The sequence below is a fragment of the Cydia fagiglandana genome, chromosome Z (genome assembly GCF_963556715.1).
Source record: "Cydia fagiglandana chromosome Z, ilCydFagi1.1, whole genome shotgun sequence".
NCBI classification, from domain to species: Eukaryota; Metazoa; Arthropoda; class Insecta; order Lepidoptera; family Tortricidae; genus Cydia; species Cydia fagiglandana.
Window position 1 is genome coordinate 6,303,215 of NC_085959.1, and position 25,144 is coordinate 6,328,358.

The 25,144-nt window shown below is 39.0% G+C and overlaps 2 protein-coding genes across 2 annotated transcripts in view; one reads left to right on the plus strand and one right to left on the minus strand.

The window, feature by feature from the left end:
- LOC134678725 (tyrosine-protein kinase Abl) overlaps positions 1 to 25,144 on the plus strand; it is a 71,763-nt gene that overhangs the window by 32,768 nt on the left and 13,851 nt on the right. The window contains exons 7-12 of the mRNA XM_063537392.1: positions 181 to 236; positions 505 to 788; positions 1,071 to 1,347; positions 16,501 to 16,651; positions 18,156 to 18,306; positions 19,603 to 19,685. Of these exons, the coding sequence (XP_063393462.1) occupies positions 181 to 236; positions 505 to 788; positions 1,071 to 1,347; positions 16,501 to 16,651; positions 18,156 to 18,306; positions 19,603 to 19,685 (1,002 nt within the window). The remainder of the gene's footprint in view (positions 1 to 180; positions 237 to 504; positions 789 to 1,070; positions 1,348 to 16,500; positions 16,652 to 18,155; positions 18,307 to 19,602; positions 19,686 to 25,144) is intronic.
- LOC134678760 (uncharacterized) lies at positions 7,788 to 11,685 on the minus strand. Its single transcript, XM_063537458.1, has 4 exons — positions 11,584 to 11,685; positions 10,147 to 10,298; positions 8,408 to 8,483; positions 7,788 to 8,000 (listed from the first exon to the last, which is right to left on the minus strand). The coding sequence occupies exons 1-4, from the start codon at positions 11,633 to 11,635 to the stop codon at positions 7,801 to 7,803; spliced, it is 480 nt and encodes a 159-aa protein (XP_063393528.1). The 5' UTR covers positions 11,636 to 11,685; the 3' UTR covers positions 7,788 to 7,800.

Consider the following 25,144-nt stretch of genomic DNA (forward strand, 5'->3'; position numbering starts at 1 on the left):
GCTGCGTCCCTTGGAGTGTCCGGCGCTGGCCCATCGTGTAGAGGAGCCATTAGAATTATCTCACAAAGAAATAGAGTGACGGAAAGTGCAATTTAGTGTTAGATCAATTTCTTTTCCGCATAACATATTTTTCTAACATGAGAATGTATTTTTTGTTTAATGTTGCAACTATGGTTTTAGGAGGCGGGCAGTATGGCGACGTCTACGAAGCTGGTTGGAAGAAGTTTAACATCACGGTAAGTGTCTAATATCTGCTTCTTTTCATAATCCAATTATATGAAGTACCAACAATCTCATAGTCACATGTGATCTTTGCCATTATAAACACATGAACAACTAATGAATATACTGTTAGTTTATATAGGTATTGAAACATCGATTGACAAAAGATAATATAAAAAAAAGATTCAGTCAAAGCAAGACACTCCAAAAAATTTAGTAGGTACCTTTTTTGTATCCCATTATTTTATAAACTGCCAACTGTGAACTTATTATTCTAACCAGGTCGCCGTAAAAACCTTGAAAGACGACACGATGGCCCTGAAAGACTTTCTCGAAGAGGCCGCCATCATGAAGGAAATGCGGCACCGGAACCTAGTCAAACTGCTCGGCGTGTGCACGAGAGAACCACCCTTCTACATCATCACCGAGTTCATGTCTCGAGGGAATCTCTTGGATTACCTGAGGAACGGCAACCGGCAGCAGATCGACGCGGTGGTGCTCATGTACATGGCGACGCAGATCGCCGAGGGCATGAGCTATTTGGAGAGCAGGAGCTTCATACATAGGTGAGTCATTAGTACTGCATCGTAACCGTGTTGACGGAGTGCTGCATTACTTGACGAACGGCAACCGCCAGCAGATCGACACGGTGGTGCTCATGTACATGGCCACACAGATAGCCGAGGGCATGAGCTATTTGGAGAGCAGGAGCTTCATACATAGGTGAGTCATTAGTACTCCGTCGTAACCGTGTTGACGGAGTGCTGGATTACTTGAGGAACGGCAACCGGCATCAAGTCGATTAATTCTAAAATTTAGGATAACACTAATCTCCTGCTTGTTCACAGGGACCTAGCGGCCCGCAACTGCCTAGTGGGTGAAAGCCACCTCGTCAAAGTGGCGGACTTCGGCCTCGCCCGTCTCATGCGAGACGACACCTACACCGCTCACGCCGGCGCCAAGTTCCCCATCAAATGGACGGCGCCCGAAGGCCTGGCTTATAACACGTTCAGCACCAAATCTGATGTCTGGGCCTTCGGCATTCTGCTGTGGGAGATAGCCACTTATGGAATGTCGCCGTATCCTGGAGTGGATTTGGCTGATGTCTATCATATGCTTGAGAAGGTGAGTACTAGTTTACAAGGGTTTCTTGACTAAACGGGTTAAATGCAGAAGTGGCGGGTGACGGGTTATTTGCTATATTAGAACAGTACCATAGGTGGTTTAAATTTCTTCTCTTCTCTTCTTCTTCAGCGTGTGCTCGCCCACCGTTGGGCATACGCCTCTCCAATCTCTCTCCATTTTGAGTGGTTGTTGGTCACCCTTATCCAGACTGGTCCCGCAGTCTCCTTTATGTCATCGGACCAACGGGCGGGTGGTCTGTCTTCTTCTGCCTAGTCGGGGTCTCCACTCCAAAACGCACCTGCTCCACCGTTCGTCGTGAAGTCGGCACATATGCCCTGCCCATGGTTTAAATTTAGGTGCCTCTAATTGGCCGTGGTATAGAGTATGTGGAGCGCTCTTATTGCGTGCGTGAAAAAGCTTCCGAATACTAGCCGAGCCCGACGACTGCGTTTAGATACTGCATTAGGAATATATTGAGATTTTATACAAAGAATAGGTTGCGTTCTACTATTAAACCATGACACGGGCCGCCATTTAAGGCCTGCATTTCAGCACCATCAGTACTTACCTAATTCAGTTTGCGGCTTAAGGAATGTATGCGTATTTTGGTATACTGGGCTGACTAAGGGCCACTTGCACCCTCTCACTAACCCGGGGTTAACCGGTTAAACTTGGAGTTACCATGTTTACCAGTACAATTTGACACTGGATTAACGGTTTAACCGGTTAACCCTGGTTTAGCGGGGTGGTACAAGTGGCGCTAACCAGAGACTAATTTATCAAACGGACTACTTTTAATTGCCTACACTTCTCGCGCCTGAGCCTAAAACCTTTCATGCCATATCTTTTATACCGGGTGTGGCCTGTAATATGAGCAAAAAATTAAACTGTATGCTGCACTCCTCATACTGACCAACATTTGTTCAGCTACTTTTAAAAATAACTGGTGGTTTGATTTTTAATACACTTTAAAGTTTATTCTAAGACGCAATGCATTGCGAATTCTGTTATGTTTAAGGCGTGACAAGCAACATCAATCACAATGATATGGCGTGGCGATGGCGTCCATTAAAGATAATATTTATTTTGTATGAAAAATAGGGAGTCTAAATACTTCATAATTTTTAAAAGTTGTTGAACAAAAGTGTCACCGTTTGAGGAGTACAATCTATGTTTTAATTATTTGCTCGTGTTGCAGGCCACACCCGGTATGAGCTTTTCCCTTACATCCCACCGCTGACACAATGAAGTGAATGAAACGCGTGTTCGATAGCAACTGATTTTATTCGATCTACCCGCTAGTACATATATGAATACCCACTCAACAATCCATACATACAATATAAAATTGTAGGTACATAACGGCCTTATTGACTCACGTCGCCTTATCCTTTCTCCAAACACTAGAAATACAAAACATTTAATTCCAACAGTAACTCAAGCCAACGCCATCCTTTAATAAACTATCCAAGTAATGCTAAATATTGCTAGTTGGTGACACAGTTTGTAAACGTAGCACTGTTTCCGTCACTGTGCTGCCATTAGGTTGCCACTAGATTTATACAGGGTGTTTGGTACATCGTTTGCCAAATTAAAACGGCTGATAGGTTGAGTCATTTGTTATCTTCTCATGCCTAGGAAAACAAAATTGGCCATGGTTTTTTTTATACTACGCAAGTAAAAATTTGAAATTTACGAAAAACTGTCATGGAAGTGAAAAAAAAATGTGCGCCAAATTAAAAACCAGAGAAGATAGCAAATGACTAACCTATCTGCCGTTTTGATTTGGCAAACGATATACCAAACACCCTGTATTTATATTTGCTGCCACTACAGTTCGTCTTTTTTAGTATTAAAAAAACACTACGCGATCTTGACGTGTGTTTTAATTAAAAAAAAAAACGTTTTTTAAAAATCAGTTACTATTACTTATGAAAGCTAAAGAATGTAAATAATCGTATATGATTCGTAATTGTTACATATTTGCCGTGACATATGTTCCAAAAGTGTTTTTCAATAAACAACCACGTCAATATTGTTTACCTTTTTTCTAATGCTAAAAAAACAAACTATAGATTTATATTTATTTGTGACTTTAGCGTACCTTTCAATAAACTAGCGCTTAACTATTTTGATTTAATTAAAATTACATAAGGTAAGGGTAAGACCATAGACTAGGAATCCTCTATACCGAGTTTAGAGCAATTACATATTTCATGCAACCGATGATGCCAAAAATGCGGGGGTGCGCGGGACGAGCTGAGCGAAGTCCCGTGCCGTGATTGGTCCTTTCAAAGACACGGACGTCACACAAAGACACGACGAGTCGAACATGGAGTAAAATTTCCGTATGCGTGGCAGAGGGGGTAGCGCGACTATGCTCGGTCTGGAGGCTGTTTTGTCTGTGTGTAAGACTATCACCTGTATGTCCGGGCGTTAAGACAATCACTTGTATGGAATCCTCGTACTGTTTGCCTTGCCCCGTAAACTATACAGGGTGATTTCGGGGTCGTGGAGCAAGAGAGCCAGACATCATACAGAATCCAAAGATGTGCCTAATGATGTTGTTAATTATTATTTATCACCAATAATGATGATTATTTTCCAGATGACAAGTAGGAAAAAACATTTTTGCATACAATTTGGTGACGCTTTCCATACAGCGTATGTCAAAAGTCATAGGGTGACCATAATTACTTAGTATAACATTAATTTTACTTGAAAAATAAGAATAATTAAAGTAATTATCTGTTAATCAAATACTACCATATGATAATGTGGATCCTTTACAGAGTCAGAAAAAGTGGTTCTGGATCACGACCCAGAAATCACCCTGTATTAGCCTTACCCCATCTTAGGGCCCCCACATCTGGCGTCTTTCGAGCGTCGGCGTCTGTCGGCGTCGGTCCAGCGCTATGGAAAATGACGTCGCTGCGCAGTTGCGTCGACGCTGCGTCGACGTTGCGTCGACGTCGGCCATAGAATTGTAGACGCCGACGCTCGAAAGACGCCAGATGTGGGGGGGCCCTTATCTATACTTAGACCATTTGGCTCGTGCTAACAAAGTGAATGTTTTAAAAGAAAACGGAACTCCATTTTGGCTCGTCTTTATTTCAGTTAAATAGGAAATTTTAACAAGACGTAAATCTACAGTTGGAAGTACACAATAGCTTTTTCACCACACCAGCTCGGAAAGAATTACTTTGCACTTCAAAAACTGATAGTAAAGTTGTATTTTATTCACATGTGAGGCAAAGTAACCAAATGCAAATTTTGAGTTGTTTTCTTAAGTTTGCTGGTAGAATTGACTTTTAAATGATGATTTTGGATGACAACTATTTAATAACATTCGTTTGGATTTGATTTGGTTTGATTTTGTTTGATATTTGCTTCGGGTTGGTGTGGTGAAAAATTTTGTGTTTCACTCGGGGGCAAATTTTGTTTTACCCTCATGCTTTGAAACCCTCGCAACGCTCAAAATTCCATTTTTCGAACTACTCGCTACGCTCGTGGTTTAATTTTGGAATCTTTCGCTTGCTCGGGTATCAATATTTAGCACGAGCGGTTAAACAACAACTTTGCCCCCTTGTAAAACAAATAACTATTGTTACTGCTAAACTTTACTATTTGTACTGTAAACTTCGGGTGACAGCGACAGTGCTTATGACACATTATAATTAATAGTTATGTTGACATAATAATTACTAGAGATGCGCCGGATATCCGGTTACTATCCGGTATCCGGCCTATCCGGCCATTATTTTACTTTCCGGCCGGATACCGGATAGTGACCTACTATCCGGCCGGATACCGTATAGTAACATTGCTTGATTTCGGAGTAAACAAATTGGATTTAAGAAACAGACACGGTCATAATCGTAATTGTTTATTATTTTAAAACAATTTAACCATTCCACTGACTTGCACGCGCACTTATTTCGAACCTAGAAATGAGTCCTAGCGAACGTTTATTAGGAAACAGGTCAAACCTGCAGAATACGCACCTGAAAAACCGAAATGTAGGTATAGTTCTGCTGGCCGAATATTCGGTATCGTCTTGGGTCGTCCCATTCGTTTTTCGTCAAGTTCTTAAATTAGTCCTATTCTGCTTTCGTCTCTCATTCTACATTCGTTACAATCGTCGGTGGCTTTCAATGTAGAATGAGTGACGAAAGTAGGTACCTGATATTCGGCCGATGGTCAGGCCGAATATCCGGTATCCGGTATCCGGCCAAACAACTATCCGTTGCATCTCTAATAATTACCTAATAATACAGTAAGTATCTATTTATACTAGAGGTATTTATGCTAAGCGTATTACCCCCTTATTTATAAACGGGCTACAAGCCTCATTTAGCTAATAATCGTTTGTCTTTATCTGTCATTTTGACTCATGTATTTGTAAGAAAGGGATAAACAATAATTTCACTAAACCAGGCCCGTAAAATTTTATGAATAAGGGGGTAAGTATTTAAATAATATTTTAGAACTATTTCCTCACAACTCCCGTCACATCACATCACTCTTGTTCTTAATTAACCCTGAAATGCATGTATTTTTCTATTTGCCCCAAATTAAGTAATATCTGTATCACGTAATTGTTTGCGGATTATAAAAATGGTAAAAAAATTATAACATCGATTTTTATTGCGAAATCGGTGTTAGAAGTTAAATAGGCTAAATCATATATTTATGTAAATATAATGTAGTAAATAAAGGTAGTGGACCCCGCAGTAATTCCTCAGCCAGAAAAAGCTTAACAGTATGATAAAGTATCAATAAATAAAAAGTATTGTATAAATTTCCAAAGAATAATAATAATAGTATTTAAGTAAATACGTGACTACTTAGTATATATTTAAAAAGAAATCAGGCTGAGAAATTTTCCACTCTCAGTTTTTTATAGTTCTAAAATACATAAACTTGGGTATGCATTTTTTTTGGATTTTCTTACCCACTACGCCAAATTATATTCTAAGATCATATAAGAAGGAAAAAATGGCAGAGCAATTTTCCGATGAAAATGAGCGCCAAAAAAGGAATTATCGTAAAAAAAATATTCTCATGCTTGACAAAAGTTTTAGATTTTTTTCTAGTATCACATACTGATACAAATAACTTATTTGGTAAAATAATTTTGGACGGAGGAATTACTCGGTTCAATATATAAACAGATTTGTATTTTTACGTATAAATACCTAACTTAGGAGTGGTTTTTTTTTTTGGATATGTATATGTTAGTTTCGGCTCATACTATACAATAACCAAGCAAAATTTCATCGACTGAGAAATTAATGCATGGGTCTCCATACAACAACTTGCTTCGTTTACTACACTAATATGTAATTTTGAGTAATAGATATGATATACTTTTTACTACCATTAGAAAGGTACACTAAAGTTTTTAAATATAAAATAATTACAAACCCCGAAAACACCGTTCAAAATCCCATACAAAAAATCATCAACTTCTGGATTTTTCCAAGTTTTCCGACTTTTCGTCTTAAAGCGAATGTATTTTTTATAAATTAAAAGTACTGCGTAAATTTAACCCTTAAATGAATGATAAAAAAAGCACAATAATAAAAAGTAATAAATGTCATTTTGGATACCGGCATATTTAGCCACGGGCCCTTAAAATATACGATGTAGATCTACATCATCATGCATTTAAGGGTGAAAATATGTAATAAATATTATTCGCGAAGTAATTCTCAAGTCATAAAACTATACAACTTTTACACTCCCTTTATTATCGGCCGAAAGTTCTCTGCCCAGTTTGATACGTATTGAGTGCGAGGCAGAATTCTTAATGGAAATTGTCACGGGCATACCTGTGCTAACTCGGGGCAAAGATTTGCAATTTCACAATTCATTTTGACAGTAAGTAAGTAAATTACATATTTTTCTAATCTAATCCATTAATTTGTGTTTTTTTTGTTATTATTATTCAATATATGTCATGCAGTTTAATTAAATTATTTATGTAGAATTTGAGTTTGAAAAGACCTCTCTTCGAGTGAAGGCTTCCTCCATATTATTCCATACATCTCTATCGTTAGCTTTAGTCATCCAGTCCTTATTAACTCACATCGTAGACGGGTCTAACGCGAATTTTATTCAATCACCTTGATTTACCGACGTTTCGACACAAAACAAGTTGAGTTTAAAATATTACATCCAGTCCTTGTCACCTACTTTGTTTATTTCATCTAACCATCTCTGCCTTGGGCTTGCTCTCTTTCGTTTATGTTGTGGTCCTGGCCAAGTAGTCACTTTGTATGTCCATATCTGTTTGCTCATGCGTACTACATGACCAGCCCATCTCCATTTCTATTTTTTATGTTCCAAGGCGTCTATCAGGTACATTATTTTGTTGTTTTTCTGATATCCGTGTTTCGTTGCCTGTCTCTCCTACTAGGAACATCATGCAATTATATTTTACATGATAACCTAGCAAACAGAGGCACATAGATGTTTGTTACACAACGTACAGCGAGGCCTAGAGATCGAGATCCTCGAAAATATCTCGGAGGCCGCAAGCTCCTTCCCCAGTTTGTTGCACATGGAGTGCGAGACTGAGTTCTTGCTGAAGTCTTTCGCGGGGACGCAGGTTCGGGCCCGTACTGGGCCGATTTCTGTGCCGGTCTCCACTGGAAATAATATATATCATAATCATATCAAAAGAACATACTATCATCACTGCACGTTATATAACAAAGTCCCCCGCTGCGTCTGTCTGTCTGTGTGTATGTATATTCGCGATAAACTCAAAAACTACTGAATGGATTTTCAAGCGCTTTTCACCTATCAATAGAGTGATTCTTGAGGAAGGTTTAGGTATACAATTTGTTAAGGTTTTCTGAATCCCGTGCGAAGCCGGGGCGGGTCGCTAGTTTAAGTTAAAAAAATCCCTAATCTTGAATTATTAGACAGAGACAAGTGGCGGGAAAGAGGGGAGGCCTTTGCCCAGCAGTGGGACACACTAATAGGCTAAAGAAAAAAAATCTTGAATATAAAATCGCCGAAAACTAAAGGCACGCATTCTCAAAAAACTTACCTAGTTTCGCTGACTCCGCAGTGATGGCCAAACATAAAAACGCCATGCCGGGTATGTAGCAGTCAATGTTCGGTACCTGAAAAAGAATAAAAAAAAATATTATAGGACATTTTTGTACACAAATTGACTAAGCCCTACGGTAAGCTCAAGAAGGCTTGTGTTGTAGGTACTCAGACAACGATATATATAATATATAAATACTGGGTAACTTGGTGGTTAGCGTTAGGGGACTCCCTGATTGATTCGGCTTGATAGAACACATTAATTTGTAAAGATATTCTAAAACTATTTTTAAATAAAACTCAGTGCCAGCAGAAGGTGGTTTTATTACTAAACGTTACATGTAACAAATTAATGTGTTCTATCAAGCCGAATCAATCAGGGAGTCCCCTAACGCTAACCACCAAGTTACCCAGTTCATTCTTGTAAAAACTCCGTCCGTACCTAACAAATGCCGCTCGCTGTCACTGTTACTTTCACATGTATTGAGTCATTCAGTCTGTAGTTACGTTTCGTTGCATACATTACATCATCCCCCTTTTATAAAAAAAATAAAAAAAATACTTTTTATTTTTTTTAAAGACTAACCAAACAATCTAACAAACTTAAAACATCCTTAACTTAAGTTACAACAACTAAATTACAGTGCTCCCGCACTACACATTCTTAAACCATAAAGTAACACCGAATTATTGAGGTCGAACATGAAATGAAGTTCTAGTATATCTACAACCATTACTATCTTCAATATTATAAGACCTAAAATTATTATTGCTAACAATCTTACCCAACAACCATATAAATACTTAAATACATAGAAAACAACCATGACTCAGGAACAAATATCTGTATCATCATACAAATAAATGCGCTTACCAGGATTCGAACCCGGGACCATCGGCTTCATAGGCAGGGTCACTACCCACTAGGCCAGACCGGTCGTCAAATGTCAAGAATGTTTTTCGGCTTAAGCTTCTGTTCAAAATAACTCAATTTTTTTTTGTTAGCCTGGTTAAGTGTCCCACTGCTGGGCAAAGGCCTCCCCTCGCTTCCTCCACCCTGTCTTTTGTAGTTTGGCGGGAAACTACGAAAGAAACTCAATTTCCGTTCAGTAAATGCCGCTGAACATTGGAGGAACGTGATTATGTATAGACATTGTCAGTCTTCTTTGAATATAAAATAATGAATGACAAATCTAAAACAATACACACACATACACTCATAGCATGTCATATTCTTACTATAGCTATCCACAGTAGCAACTATTCTAACCATTGTTTTTAACATATTTAATTACACAAACGGCCGGGTCTACAGCGATATAATTTCATTGTTTACCTTTAATTCCGACGTTCCGTGATCACAGCTGGTGCAACTCAGCTTAAACGTCCCAATTAAAGGACCGTTGAAATTATATCGCGGTAGACCCGTTTGTGTAATTAAATATGTGTACAAAACGCGAGAGTTTAAGGTGTTACATTGTTTTTAAATCCATCGTTGCAAAATATCGGTTCAAGAGTGAGAACAGGGAGAGATACGAGAGGGAGACGGAGACGGTGTGGGAGAGAGGCGAAGGGAGAGGTGACGAGAATGGGGGTGGGATAGGTGAAGAGACGGGCGAGGGCGGGTAGGAACGAGTAATGGAGTGGGGAGAGGATGAGAGTTTGGGATTAGTAGGGGAGGGAAAAGAGAGAGGGGGAAAGGAGACAGGGGGGAGAGAGAGAGAGAGAGACACTAACCGTAATGTTGCCATTATCCGGATGGTCAGGGTCCCAGCAGCCCTTGTGGTCGTAGGACAAGCAGTTGTAGCATAGCAGGCCCTTCGTTGCGGCCGGTATTAGCTTGGTGCCCTTCTTGGTTGCCAAAGGCTTTTTGTGGCGCTCCTTTTTTGCTAGAAATTCCCGAGACAAATCTGAATGTAGTTTTGTTTCTTTTTTTGCGTAAAAGGATGTTTCGTTTAAGTAAAATGACCTTTATGGCAGTGTCTCCCTGGGCCCACTATTTTTTTCCATACTATGTATTAAGGCTCGGAACCGGTTTATTCTTCATACAAAAAATATGGGTATCATTACGTTCTGTTTCGTGGTTGTTCCTTGGTTTATTATTTAATTTTAATAGAACAATCTAATAATACGATGTTGTTACCTAAATACATGATTCGGTCCTACCTATAGAGCATAAAGTATTTTCACCACACCAGCTCGGAAAGGCTTACCTTGCACTTCAAAAACGGATAGCAAAGTTGCACTTTGCTATCAGTAATTCACATGTGCGGCAAAGTAATCAAACTGCAAATTTTGAGTTGTTTTCTTATGTATGCTGGTAGAATTTACTTTTTAAATGATGATTTTGAATTATAAATACATATTTGATATCAATCATTCATTTGATTGAAATCAATCAATGAAAATCAAAATTAAGAATAATGGAACGAGGTACGTCCAGCCCTCTAACATTATTCCGTAAGGGCCCCCCCACATCTGGCGTCTTTCGAGCGTCGGCGTCTGTCGGCGTCGGTCCAGCGCTATGGAAAATGACGTCGCTGCGCAGTTGCGTCGACGTTGCGTCGACGTCGGCCATAGAATTGTAGACGCCGACGCTCGATAGACGCTAGATGTGGGGGGGCCCTAACGTATCCAAGACGTAAAGCAGTCGATTGAGGAATCCAGCCGACAAGTTACCGGACCTGCTTCGTTTGCCGACGCCCTTAAGGGGCCATCCATTAATTACATCACACGTTTAGGGGGAGGGAGGGGGTCAAGAAAATGTGACATATTGTGACATGGGGGAGGGGGGGACACAAACTTTGTGACGTCACTTTAACTTCATCAGTAACCGAAAATTTATTTAAATTATTTTATTCGCTGTACATTTTAATAACAAGTTTTTAAAACTATAATCGCTTTTATTCGTTTAATTTTCTTTCCTAAGCACTTTTGGCTTATAAAATTACTAATATTTATATCGTCAAAAATATTTTGATAAAATATTAATAATACTTAGGTACTTACTTAATTCGATTTGGCGATTTCGTAGAAAAAATGTGACGTCACACTAGGGGGGAGGGGTTTGCCAAATGTGACCAAGTGTGACAAGGAGGGGGGGAGGGGTAAAAAAACCTAGAAATTCGTGTGACGTAATTAATGGATGACCCCTAAGAATGAATTGAAACTCACCGCAAACGGCAACAGCGAATAGCACGTATAACAGGCCCTTTGCGAGGATCATGGCGCCGGCGCACCGCGTGCGTTACTCGCGATTATATGCGCCGTCTGGACGCTGCGCGTGCGCCGGTAGAGTATATATGCGCTCGGTCTGATTTCCTTTGCGGTTACAGGATGATTGAACGGTTTATAATAATACTGAAGGTTGTTTTTTTGTTGCGTTCATTCAAATAATTTTTTTATTACTTCATTACAGTAAATGACGTGAATTGACGTATAAATGTTTTATATAATATCTGTCGTGGCCCGATCTAAAGAGGCCCACTGATTACCAGTTCGCCGGACGATATCAGCCTGTCAGTTAAACGCAAATTTTGACAGCTCCGAACAAATGACAGGCTTAGAATTGACCGTTTCATGAAATGATCGATTGGCTACATCAGGAAAGAATCAAACCTAACCTAACTATATTATTTGTACGCCACTATTAGCAAAGCATGGTGACACTACGAAACGTATGTAAAATGAATCATTGTACCTGTGTTTTCACAAATAAAGAATATCTCTCTCTCTCTCTCTCGCTCTCTCTCTATCACGAAGATATGCATTTTAAAATAGCGTTTCATGAAATGATCAAATTCAATGTTCTGGCTACGACATATCGATTTTCACGCATAAAGATAAAGATACTCGTAGTTTATTTCAAGTAGGCATAGAACATTTTATGATTATCATTATTTTATGATTATGAACAATGCAATGGTTAATTAGTGCCTATTTTATATTACTATTAAACTATATACAGGGTGTTTGGTACATCGTTTGCGAAATAAAAACGGCAGATAGGTTGAGTCATTTGCTATCTTCCCAGGCCTAAGAATTTTTTAATTTTGCGCAGGTTTTTTTCCAGCTCTATGTCAGTTTTTCGTAAAATTCAAATTTTTACTTGCGCAGTAGTAAAAAAAAAAACATGGCCAATTTTTTTTTCTGGGCTTGAGTAGATAGCGAATGACTCAACCTATCTGCCGTTTTAATTTGGCAAACGATGTACCAAACACCCTGTATTACTCTAAGCCTGCGAAATGATGACCTGTCTAACAACATCGGCAGCGAACTATTCGTCTGTTTAGTTAACTTGCACCATCGCACTAACCCGGGGTTAAGCGGTTAATCTGTTAACCCAGTGTCAAATTGTACTGGTAATCATTAGAGATGCAACGGATAGTTGTTTGGCCGGATACCGGATACCGGATATCCGGCCTGGACACTGGCCAAATATCCGGTATCCGGCCGCCGGATATTCGGCCGGCGGAACTATACCTACATTTCGGTTTTTCAGGTGCGAATTCTGCAGGTTTGACCTGTTTCCTAGTAAACGTTCGCGCGGACTCATTTCTAGGTTCGAAATGAGTGCGCGTGCAAGTCAGTGGAATGATTAAATTGTTTTAAAATAATAAACAAGTACGATTATGACCGTGTCTGTTTCTTAGTTCCAATTTGTTTACTCCGAAATCAAGCAATTTTACTATCCGGTATCCGGCCGGATAGTAGGTCAATATCCGGTATCCGGCCGGATAGTAAAATAATGGCCGGATAGGCCGGATACCGGATAGTAACCGGATATCCGGTGCATCTCTAGTAATCATGGCAACTCCATGTTTAACCAGTTCACCCCGGGATAGTGGAACGATGCAAGTGGCGCTTTAGTAAGTTAGTTGCTTTAGTTATTAAATAAATTAGTCTAGAATTAGCTTTAAGTTTTTTGCTTGGGGACTAAAAATCAGTGGTCTCGCGACTAAACATCGTATCGAGTCCCATCCATTTTACTTAACAAATAATTCCAAATTCTACCTGATTTTTGATTGTACAGTCAAAGAATTTAATTTCCGACCCATTTCGTACTTTGTCACAGTGACAATCAATATGAAAGCCGCTAGAGACCTCATACGGTTGTCACTGTGACAAAGTACAAAATGGGTTGTAAATTAAATTCTTTGACTGTACATGCAATTCATTGTTGTGTTGGTAAATAAATATCTTTATTTTTTTTTGAGAATGCCGTATAAGCACTGGTTTAATATACATGTACAGTCACCTGCAATAATATGTAAAACAACGAAGGCCGCAAAAATATCGGACACGATCTTATTAATAGAGCCATAAGAGCGCGTAACATATTTTTGCGGCCTTCAAAGAGTAACATGTTATTGCAGGTGACTGTACAGTCATCAGCAATAGTATCTTACACAACTAGGGCCGCAAAAATATATGACGCGCTCTTATTGCGCTCCAAATAAGATCGTGTCACATATTTTTGCGGCCCTAGTTGTGTAAGATACTATTGCTGATGACTGTACATATTACATTTTTACTAACTTAACAGTCAAAGCTTTAACCACTTCATAGCTGATCAATATCACTTACCAACCGCCTCAGTTATTTACCTATGATGTTTCAAATCATCCTGTATTCGCTACAGTTTACAATACAAGTATTTTGTTGCAATATTACGGGATGCAGGAAATGTAAACATTTATTGTTTACAACCAAATTACTGTTACGGTTATAGTTTACATATAGTATTGAATTTGAAATCAAGTCGGCTTTAGATGTTACCCTTATTTTAAGAAGTGGGTTTCCACTGAGAGAATTTTTGTCTATTTATTAACTTACCGGATATCAATATACATAATAAATAAAATAATTTATAAGCTATAAGGGAATATGGCGAATAAATCTATTGTATATAAACGACAAGGCCAACGGAACCTTTAACCAAAACTATTTTCAATTGGAACATATGTAGCTGTGATACTTTTGTATAAAACAATAAATAACATAATCTATCCTTTTAAGTAATAATTATAATAATAACAAAAAAATTATGGACCGCGAAGTGCCGCACTACAACTACTCACAAGTACTCACCTGCGCCAGTTCTCGAAAATGGTCGTGCCACGACGCTCTATTGGGATCGATCTATCATCACTGACAGGACTATTGCAGCCAAAAAGCCTGACATTGTGCTGATAGATCGATCGCAGCGCCGGGCCGTGCTCGTTGACGTCACCATCCCCCATGATGAGAACCTCGTGAAGGCCGAAAAGGATAAGTCCAGCAAGTACCTAGTCCACAGAATAAATAATATATAGTACTAGGTACAGAAGACTCACTCTCTAACAAAACGCGTCTGTCACGATCAGCACAGATATGGCCGCTAGGTGGCGACAGCGCCACGCGCGGCTTATGGCAAACCCCAAAATTGGGGTCGAACGGATGTACTTTTAGCTACCTGTAGCAAAGCGACGAAATCGCGGAGTGAGCCACGCCTGCCTAGACTTGGCTCACGAGATAACCGCCATGTGGGATGTTGACTCGACCATCATTGTTCCTATAGTCGTGTCAGCGAACGGTCTCATAGCGAAGAGTCTCGACCAACACCTAGAGAGACTCTCGCTGGGTGGTTGGATCAAGGGTCAGATGCAGTAATTTTGGACACGGCGCTTATAGTAGGTCGATTCCTCACTCTGCGGCCCTGACCACCGGCAGCTTGGGCCCTGCCCCTCTACCGGCGGCACCCTAGGTTAGGTTTTTTATAATGTGTTTATATGTATTTTTTATTGTTTTTTATGTGCTTTTGTATTTTACTTTTATATTCATGTTATAAACAACCTAACTTAAGAAGAAAAATAAATAAATGGACAAAATTAAACCACATGATTCCATATATCGATAAATAATAACACTAAGGTAAGGTGGGGTAAGACTATCAGTCGTATGGATTCCTCATACTGATTGTCTTGCCTTTACCTTCCTCTATACAAAATAATGTTTTGTATCCTTGGTTGGCATATATTATTTTAAGTATACCTATACTAAAATATTAGACTAACATTTATTTTCTTTAATAACAATTGATATAAAACGGTACTTTGTTTTAATATTAGATACCGTACGGAAAAAAACATATCCTTGTACAATCACATTGGTAATGTAAACTAGACATAGATGAAGACAAAATATTGATAGGAATCAAAACTGTTTTTCAATACTTGTGTGAATTTCACACCTGTAATTCCTGAGAAATCATAGTTGGATACAGTATAGACTAGCTACCCGCCCCGGCTTCGCACGGGTTACACAAACCCTTAACAAATTATAACACACACAGACATATTATACATACACTCACACAGACTGACGCGGTGGGGGACTTAGTGAAGATTATTTTAGCTAATTAATGAGGTTTACTTAGCTACTTTCGTAGGTTATTCTAGCGTTTGTTAAGCTAGCGGTAATAGTACATTGTATTGTATAAGGGTGGTCAAAATTGTTATTGAGACCGTGAGATGCAATAGAAAGCATACCATAAGGATAGAGTGCTAACATCTCACTTGCGAAAAATGAGTTCAGGATTGCACCTGTGACGTATTTTAGACATTTCTAAATTATAGTGTGTATAGTTTGTAGGTTTCTAATAGAGCCCGACGGCTTATCCTATTGTCTATTGTTAAGTAAAACCGATCGTGCCACGTGCCGCGACCGCCTGCATAAAAACCCGTTCGTTCACTTTACCCAGGTGATTGAATTACAACATTAACAACTCCTATGGAAATTGCAATAAGATTCAAAATTAACTAACTAATGGATGAATACTTTTGTTACGATGTGTGTGGTCCGTTCAACGCTACAGAACCAGTCTAAAATGTGTCATCGAGATCCGTAACAAAGGCGCGTTATCGGAGAGCGCATCTACACTAGTTTTTTGAGCGTTGGACTAGCCCGCGCTCAGGTGCCAAATAGAATAATTAAGATCCTTTTTTGCAGGTAAGTAGCACGTGCGGTTTTACTTAACAATATACAATAGGATTAGCCGTCGGGCTCTATTAGAAACCTACAAACTATACAAATGTAATGATTGTCTTCCAGGGCTACCGCATGGAGTGTCCTCCTGGCTGCCCGCCGGCCGTGTACGAGCTCATGCGCCGCTGCTGGCAGTGGAACGCCCCCGACCGCCCCACCTTCCACAAGATCCACCACGACCTGGAGCACATGTTTCAAGACAACAGCATCACCGAGGGTGAGTGCCCCCCACCACAGAATAAATAATACCACTAGGTACAGTCGCCATCATATATATCGGAGCGGCCAAGATGCTCACAAATAGCACGCCCCTATTGTCAAGGCGTTAGAGTGCTTGTGCAGATATTGTGAACACCTTGGCCGCTCCTATATATCTGATGGCGACTGTACAGAAGACTCACTCTCTAACAAAACGCGTCTGTTACGATCAGCACAGATATGGCCGCTAGGTGGCGACAGCGCCACGCGCGGCTTATGGCTAGCCACCAAAATTGGTGTGGAACGGATGTACTTTTAGCTACCTGTAGCAAAGCGACGAAATCGCGGAGTGAGCCACGCCTGCCCCCAACTATCATCACTGATCAGTCCACGTGTAGCATGGTGCCCCCCTTGAATGTGAATTTTTGTAGTCAATTTCGTTTGTCAATTGTGTCGCTTAACTTCAATCTCGGGTAATCCATTCGACCATCAGCAATAAATATCTATCCTATTCCCTTTTCCTAACACCAAAATCGCATAATCTGACAGATGGATTTAGCCCAAGTTTATAGTTAAGCGACTCGATTGTGAAATTTAATGTACTTGAGAGTTGTTATCGTAGTATATGTATGTATTTACATAGCAGACTGCAGTTTTGCTTCTTTTTAAAAATAAAGGAATGTCTCCTTTAAGTAAAATGAGCCAGCTTAAGGATTTAAGGTAGTTTCCCTCCAGGGCCCGACTTATCTTTCCACACTGTGTGTCAGCTATGGCGATTGCGCTAGAACATACTACGAGTAGAACATAATTTCGATTTTTCTCATTTTTTTTCCAAATTAAACTACGGGTATTACAAAAGTCCAAAAGAAGTCAGTCCGTCAAGGTTGGCAAACGTTATTGTTTGTATAATCGATAGCCGACGAGTTATTTCCGGATTTCAGGTTCCCTAGCTTTGTCTAACTAAAATTACACTCTGTTTACCTTCCGTGTTTTATAAACGGGCGCCGTTGGAAACCAAATAACAAGTAACATAACAATATTCACAAGTTAAATCAATAAAAGATTTCAGATCATCGTTTTGTAATGCACCAAGTGTGGTTAGAAAATGGAAAAATGTGGCTTGTCTTCAAAGAAATCATGCTTCAAGTGCGGTAAGGACCTTTTTATCTGAAATTCCCATAGAAATTCTGATAAGATGGTCCCTATTGCGTATGAAGTATAAAGTCCAATTTTCTGATGAAAAGCCACAAACAAATTCATATCACTCATCATACTCATATTTGTATGTTTCCTCATTCTTATGTCAAAGGTGAAATCATCTTACAAACTTATAATAAAATTAAGCTGCGTTCCGACCGGAGGCTAGGACGTAACGTATTGTTACAATTACAATAATACAACTTCAAGATACAAGATTCACCGACGTTTTAACCCCTTTTTGCAAAAAAGGTAGTTGCGGTTTTGAGGCATTACGTGTCACAACTAGTATGTATCAAGTTAACATAGCTACTTTTATTTTTCAGAGGTAGAAAAGCAACTGCAAGAGGGTGGAGCCTCCACCGGGACTCCACAGATGTCCCTAAAGAAGGCCGGCGGCGATGCGGCGCGCGTTCAGATGCGGCGACCTACCAACCGGCGGGGCAAACAAGCTCCAACCCCTCCTAAGAGGACCAGGTAACTAGCCAACAGGGTATAGTTCGTAGTTTTGTAACAGAGCCCGGCGGCTAATCCTATTGTCTATTGTTAAGTAAAACCGCACGTGCTACTTACCTGCAAAAAAGGGTCATACTCATTCTATTTGGCACCTGAGCGCGGGCTAGTCCAACGCTCAAAAAACCAGTGTAGGTGCGCTCTCCGATAACGCGCCTTTGTTACGCATCTCGATGACCACATTTTAGACTGGTTATGTAGCGTTCGACTCGCCGGCACTCAGTAACCGAATTACGCAGGTTTTTATGCAGGTGGTTGTGGCACGTGGCACGAGCGGTTTTACTTAACAATAGACAATAGGATTAGCTCGGGCTCAGTTACAAAACTACGAACTATACCAAGAGTGTAAAGGCACTGTAAGGTGGCGACGCCCCATTGGATCTACACAGATGTCCCTAAACAAGGCTGGTGGAGACGCGGGCCGTGTTCAGATTCGGCGACCTACCAACCAGTGTGACAAACAACCACCGGCACCACTTAAGGTAACAGTCTGGCCAATGACAGTTTTGAATGATTCACGGTTAGTTTGACTAGGCTTATATCGACCGGGATATGAACCGGGAAATATCGGGAGCTCGAAAACAATACAAAGGGTAATCACGGTTCATATCCCGGTCGACATAAGTCTAGTCTAACCAGTGGTTTGGTAATACAACTATTTATTTAACATGGATCTGGGGTCTCAGAACCATGCCCCCAGGCTGAATCCGGCTGTCAAATCTGGAAAACAAAATGACGACCCGAAGAATTTAACAAAATTTAATTGATGAAAGATTTTGTTAGAAAACTCAACTTGTATACAACATGAACGCCCTTATTGTGTAAATCTATTGAATGACATATTTTATTATGTAATTTAGCCAGAGATAGACATATATTTATTATGTAAAAAGCTCTTGCGGATTTACAGTTGACAGGTTGACACCAAAACGGTCACCCGAAGAAAATACCCGTACTAAGTCAACTAAAGGTTTACGTGGCAAAATCCGACAATCTCCTAGAATTAAAAATACTTATATTATAAAATATGCTCGAATGTTTGAAAGAAAAAGTACAGTCAAGTATCAGATATATCGGAGCGGCCAAGACACTCACAAATATCTGAGTACGCCTCTATTGTCAAGGCGTTAGAATGCGTGTTCAGATATTGTGAACACCTTGGCCGCTGCGATATATCTGATGGCGACTGTACAGGTAGCGATAAAAGCTAATAAAATGAAATTTTTGACATACTTAAAACTTATTTTTCCGTATTTCCAGTTTACTTTCGTCGTGCAGCTCGTTTCGCGAGTCCCAATACAACACCGAGGAACAACAGGACGACGGGCTGGCGTCGCTCAATGGTAAGTACAACGCGTACGCTGCGACAACGCTGCGTATACGCCGCGATAACGCTGCGTATACGCCACCGGTTGGACACTCGGCGTATTGAAATGTTGAGTAAACTGTGTAAAGTCGCACCATGCTAACTCTGCGTGGAATATGCAATTACTAAGTCTGACAATATCATCACTAATGTCAAATTTCTATGAAAATATGTCATTTTTAATGACAGTCCCTAACTTTGTTCTATTCAGTTCGGTGCAAACTTAGCTTAGACGGAGTCTAATTTCTTTTTGAGTTAGATATTTTTTTTGTATTTTGGAATTAGGTTGCTGACAGTTGTATTCCTATTTTGTTACCAAGTTTTTAAATGTATACAGTGTGGAAAGATAAGTCGGGCCCTGGAGGGAAACTACCTTAAATCCTTAAGCTGGCTCATTTTAGTTAAAGGAGACATTCCTTTATTTTTAAAAGGAAACAAAACTTCATTCAAAGTTTTTCTAAAACTTGCTTGCCTAGCCCGGGACTCGAACCAACTAAAAATTCCAAAAAATAACCACTCGCAATTTTATTCTACTAGTCGATACAGTTAATGTTACTGATAACATTTCTCCAAGAAACATTAGGTCTTACACTCGTCTGTCGTATTAAATATCCATATAATCTAATATTTAGTACTAAAGATTTTTTTAGACAAGCCAAATTGAAGAAAAAGAGAAAAATTCTTTGAATGCAGTTGTTTATTTAAAAAAATAAAGGAATGTCTCCTTTAAGTAAAATGAGCCAGCTTAAGGATTTAAGGTAGTTTCCCTCCAGGGCCCGACTTATCTTTCCACACTGTATAACAAAGGAATACCAGTTGTTAATAGGGAGTATTACTGCAATGTTCTGCCGCCAGAGTGCAGCACTAATTTGTTTAGTAAACCATAGAGTAACTTAAACATACTAGGCCTTAAACAGTTTTTTGACAAGTTTTCACTATGACATTGAGGCGGTTCGTTTACAGGTGGCCTACCGCGAAACGCGAAAATCGAAATTTCTTTATGTGCCTCTCTATCGATCGAATAGAGTGATAGAGAAGGCGAAACCGAACTTTCGACTGTCGTGTTTCACGGCAGGCCATGTGATTAATTGTCATCTTTGACAGATGAGTGAACCATAGACATGTTTTCTTTTTCATTCATTCTTTTTCCGCCCGTACCCATCATTCTTTGCTATTTCTTGAATAAAAAATATTCGTTAAATTTATGATTTTATTTCAAAGTAAGTGATTTGTCGTAGAAAAAGTATTGTATGCAACGTTGTTTAGCTGAGTAAAAAAATACTCGTGGCGTCTTCATTAACAATTTTCGGCTTCGCCTCAAATTGTTGCTCACGCCACTCGCCTTTCTTGACCTCTCTTAAACAACGGTTGCATAAAATACTATTATAGTAAACTCGCTGCTTTTTTGCGAAAAATACTTAATTAATATGCTCAACATTTTAGTACGCCTTAGTGTATGGCAGCTCCTTTTGAACAAAAAGCTAAACATTTGTGAAAAAAAAACTGCTGGTGCAAGCTGTTCAAGCAACCGACGAAATAGTGTGCTGGTTTTATAGTAAGTGGTGGTCCAAATGGGCGTGCTATTTAATGATGCTGCTATATAATGTACATGCACTATCTACTGAATGTATATACATAATATATACTCATGGACGAATTTAGAAGAACGCAAAAGAAAGGCTTACTTACTGGATTACAGCACTTAAAGTAATTTCACAATTAGTAATACAACTTTTTTTTTGCGTTCGTTTAAATTTGTCCACTACAATGTCATACAATTATGTGCTAGTAAAATATTAACCCTTTACCAGGCGAAGGAATATAATTTCCCACATACGGCACTTCAAACATGTGTTCTATTTTTAATGAGTAAGACTGACATTTGATTGTCAATTATGAAATGTCAGCCTGGTAAAGGGTTAAATGAAAATCATACTAATTATAACAGCACACCCATTCCGATCACTCGTAATATTATTTATCGTCAGGCACATTTCAAATGATTACTGATCTTCGAAAATACTATTAATAAACAAATAGGGGATATTACGCAAACGCAAAACTCTGCATAGATGGAGCCACAGACTACCACTAGCCACACATTCAGGGGGTCTACTGCGAAATATGTAAATGAAATTTTCGTTATCTGCCCCTCTATCACTCTTGCATCACATTTTCTTGACCCCCTCCCTCCCCCTAAACGTGTGATGTAATTAATGGATGACCCCTTTGGCCTTTGATTTGATGTCATAAATTATCAATTTATCACTGAAATGTGCTTACGAAACATATTTGTGATACAGTCCAAGTGATGTTAAGTAATCCTTTTTTTTAATTTGACTTTAGAATATTCCATTGATGCAGAAATACTTTCATTAATTTAAAGGATTTTAAACAGCACATGCTGTATAATGATTTAATTATTAACAACGATTGCTTGTATGTACATTCCAGGGCAATGAAAACGGGTCACTTTTACATTAACTCAATTCAAAGCTACTCGTTTACATTCCTCTTAAGTGCATATATAGATGTGTTCATCGGTTCAAGTCGTCTCTTTCCCTTTAAATATGTAAAAGCGAGAGAGACTGACACGAACGCGGCAATTATCACACGGTTTAGTTTTAATGTGAATCGTTCGTTTCTAACTTCCATTTTGTTTTGTCAAAATTATTCTCCGCTTCCGCGATTGGCTTCTGTGTATATGTTACTTTAGATTTTTTGTTAACGCCTCCCGTAAACATCTATTTCACAATATTATATTATCTTCCCTTTAAATTTGATTGCCTATTGCTTGGAGGATATAACCAATGGAGACGCCATGTCTAAAATTTTCGGTACAAAATAGTCTGCCGTTTTTGCCGGGGAGGGGCACATCAAATGTATAGGTACGTCATGTCAGATAAACGTCAGTCCATACATATGGTTGGCATGTGGTTGACCATTGGCCGCCTATTTTCGACAGAGGGGAACGCCTGTTAATGGCGGCTCCATTGTTAATTACTCCGAGGCCGAGTGAAAATTTGATGATGTATATTATTATATAATATTGAACATTTATTTTATGCGCCTTACATTTTTTGATACTATTCAAATATTGAGTATTTTCTGCTCATAATCAGTAGTACAAGTTTTCTAACAAAGAAAAAAAACTGGGCAAGTGCGAGTCGGACTCGCGCACGAAGGGTTCCGTACCATATTGCAAAAAAAGGCAAAAAAAAAACGGTCACCTATCCAAGTACTGACCCCGCCCGACGTTGCTTAACTTCGGTCAAAAATCACGTTTGTTGTATGGGAGCCCTACTTAAATCTTTATTTTATTCTGTTTTTAGTATTTGTTGTTATAGCGGCAATACGATATAGCGAAATACATCATCTGTGAAAATTTCAACTGTCTAGCTATCACGGTTCGTGAGATACAGCCTGGTGACAGACGGACAGACGGACGGACCGACGGACCGACAGCAGAGTCTTAGTAATAGGGTCCCGTTTTACCCTTTGGGTACGGAACTCTAAAAAGCTTTGTTATTTTCATAATACCCTATTCGCAAAATACTCGTGTCATTTTACTGTCATGTCTAAGATTTGTGCCTATTTATTGACTTTCCGATGAAAACTTTGTAGGATTGTTCCATTTACTATCAAAAAAGTCAAATAAGAATGAAATAATAACAAATAGGCTGTTATATCATTCAGTGTTTTCTGCAAAGGGGTCATCCATTAATTACGTCACACGAATTTCTAGGTTTTTTGACCCCTCCCCCCCTCCTTGTCACACTTGGTCACATTTGGCAAACCCCTCCCCCCTAGTGTGACGTCACATTTTTTAAGTATTATTCATATTTTATCAAAATATTTTTGACGATATAAATATTAGTAATTTTATAACCTAAAACTGCTTAGGAAAGAAAATTAAACAAATAAAAACGATTATCGTTTTAAAAACTTGTTATTTAAATGTACAGCGAATAAAATAATTTAAATAAATTTTCGGTTACTGATGAAGTTAAAGTGACGTCACAAAGTTTGTGTCTCCCCCCTCCCCCATGTCACAATATGTCACATATTCTTGACCCCCTCCCTCCCCCTAAACGTGTGATGTAATTAATGGAAGACCCCAAATGTATTATTACCGGGCTAAGAAAGAATTTACTATGAAATAAAACCACATGACATTGCAAAAATATAAATTAAGAGCGTATTATAAATTAACAGTAAATGATAACAATAAATGCGCAATATTATAAGTATATACTTTTTTTATTAGAGCTAAATTACAATTACATAATATTTTGATCCAAAAGCATCGTTAAACCAGAATAGTTTGTTTCGAATATATATCTATCGTGCTATCGTAATTTAAAGGGCCATATTACTGTAAAACGCACAATACACGTGCGAACAAGTAATTCGCAACTCGTGTCGATTTAACGGCACCTCTACACGATGGGCAAACGCCGGCCACTACAAGGAACGCATTTATGCGTTAGAGGGAGCAAGTGATATTGCTATCTCATTCTACCACATGCGTCTCTTGGAGTGGCCGGCGCTGGCCCATCGTGCAGAGGAGCCATAAAACACTCGCTTCGGTCGTGTTTCAATTTATCGCCACTCGTTGCGAATTTCCTACTTTTCGCATTTGTATCGTAATGTACTATTATGAAATGGCTAGTTTATGGGACGATTTGCGTCGTATTCGGCTTGTTAACGAATGCTACGATGCTTGTTCTTTTAATATTATTTTATATTTTTCAAATGTCTATATATCAAATGTGACGGACGGTGTGTGTGTGTGTGTAAAATCCTGCGTAAAAATCTCAAAAAACGAGTTTTCATACTCGACTGTTTCCTCCTCCAGAACTTAACCAAATGTAATGAAATTTTGAGATCTAAATGGTAATGAAATTATCTGTGTCGGACTGTTTTGATTTTTAGTCTAATTTATGTCAGTTTTGAACACCATGCTTCTCTTTGCGGCCTAGTAAATTAGGCCGTTTTTGCGAATATTTGAAGTGCTCTAGCGCCTTAAAAACTAACATATCATAAAAAGCAAGATAGTCGGACACAGACATTAATAAAGCTGCCCTGCAGCATCTGTGTGGAAAAAATAATTGCTCTAGCATCAAAAACCACGGAGGAAACAGTCGAGTACGTTTGTATGGAGAAATGACCACTCCTGTTGCCTCCTAAACGGATTTTTGGAAGGAAATGAAGTTTTTAGAGCTTTTACACATCACAATACGGACATGTTATTTATAATACAATAAATGTAAGTATTAATAAATGATATATGCATCCATTATTACCCGACTGCGAAATAATTTCATGAATGATTACGATTTGACTAACGTAACCGAGTATTTTTTGTTAATTAGTTAAAACGTCGTTTTAAAAAAAATAAGGGTCACTGTGGTAGCTAATACAGGCAGACCCACT

Excerpts from the sequence above, each read along its gene's own strand:
- LOC134678760 (XM_063537458.1), bottom strand. The coding sequence starts at position 11,635 with ATGATCCTCGCAAAGGGCCTGTTATACGTGCTATTCGCTGTTGCCGTT. Across the intron at positions 10,299-11,583 it reads ATTCGCTGTTGCCGTTTGCG|CAAAAAAGGAGCGCCACAAA; the intron begins GTGAGTTTCAAT and ends GGGAATTTCTAG. Across the intron at positions 8,001-8,407 it reads TGCGGAGTCAGCGAAACTAG|TGGAGACCGGCACAGAAATC; the intron begins GTAAGTTTTTTG and ends TATTATTTCCAG.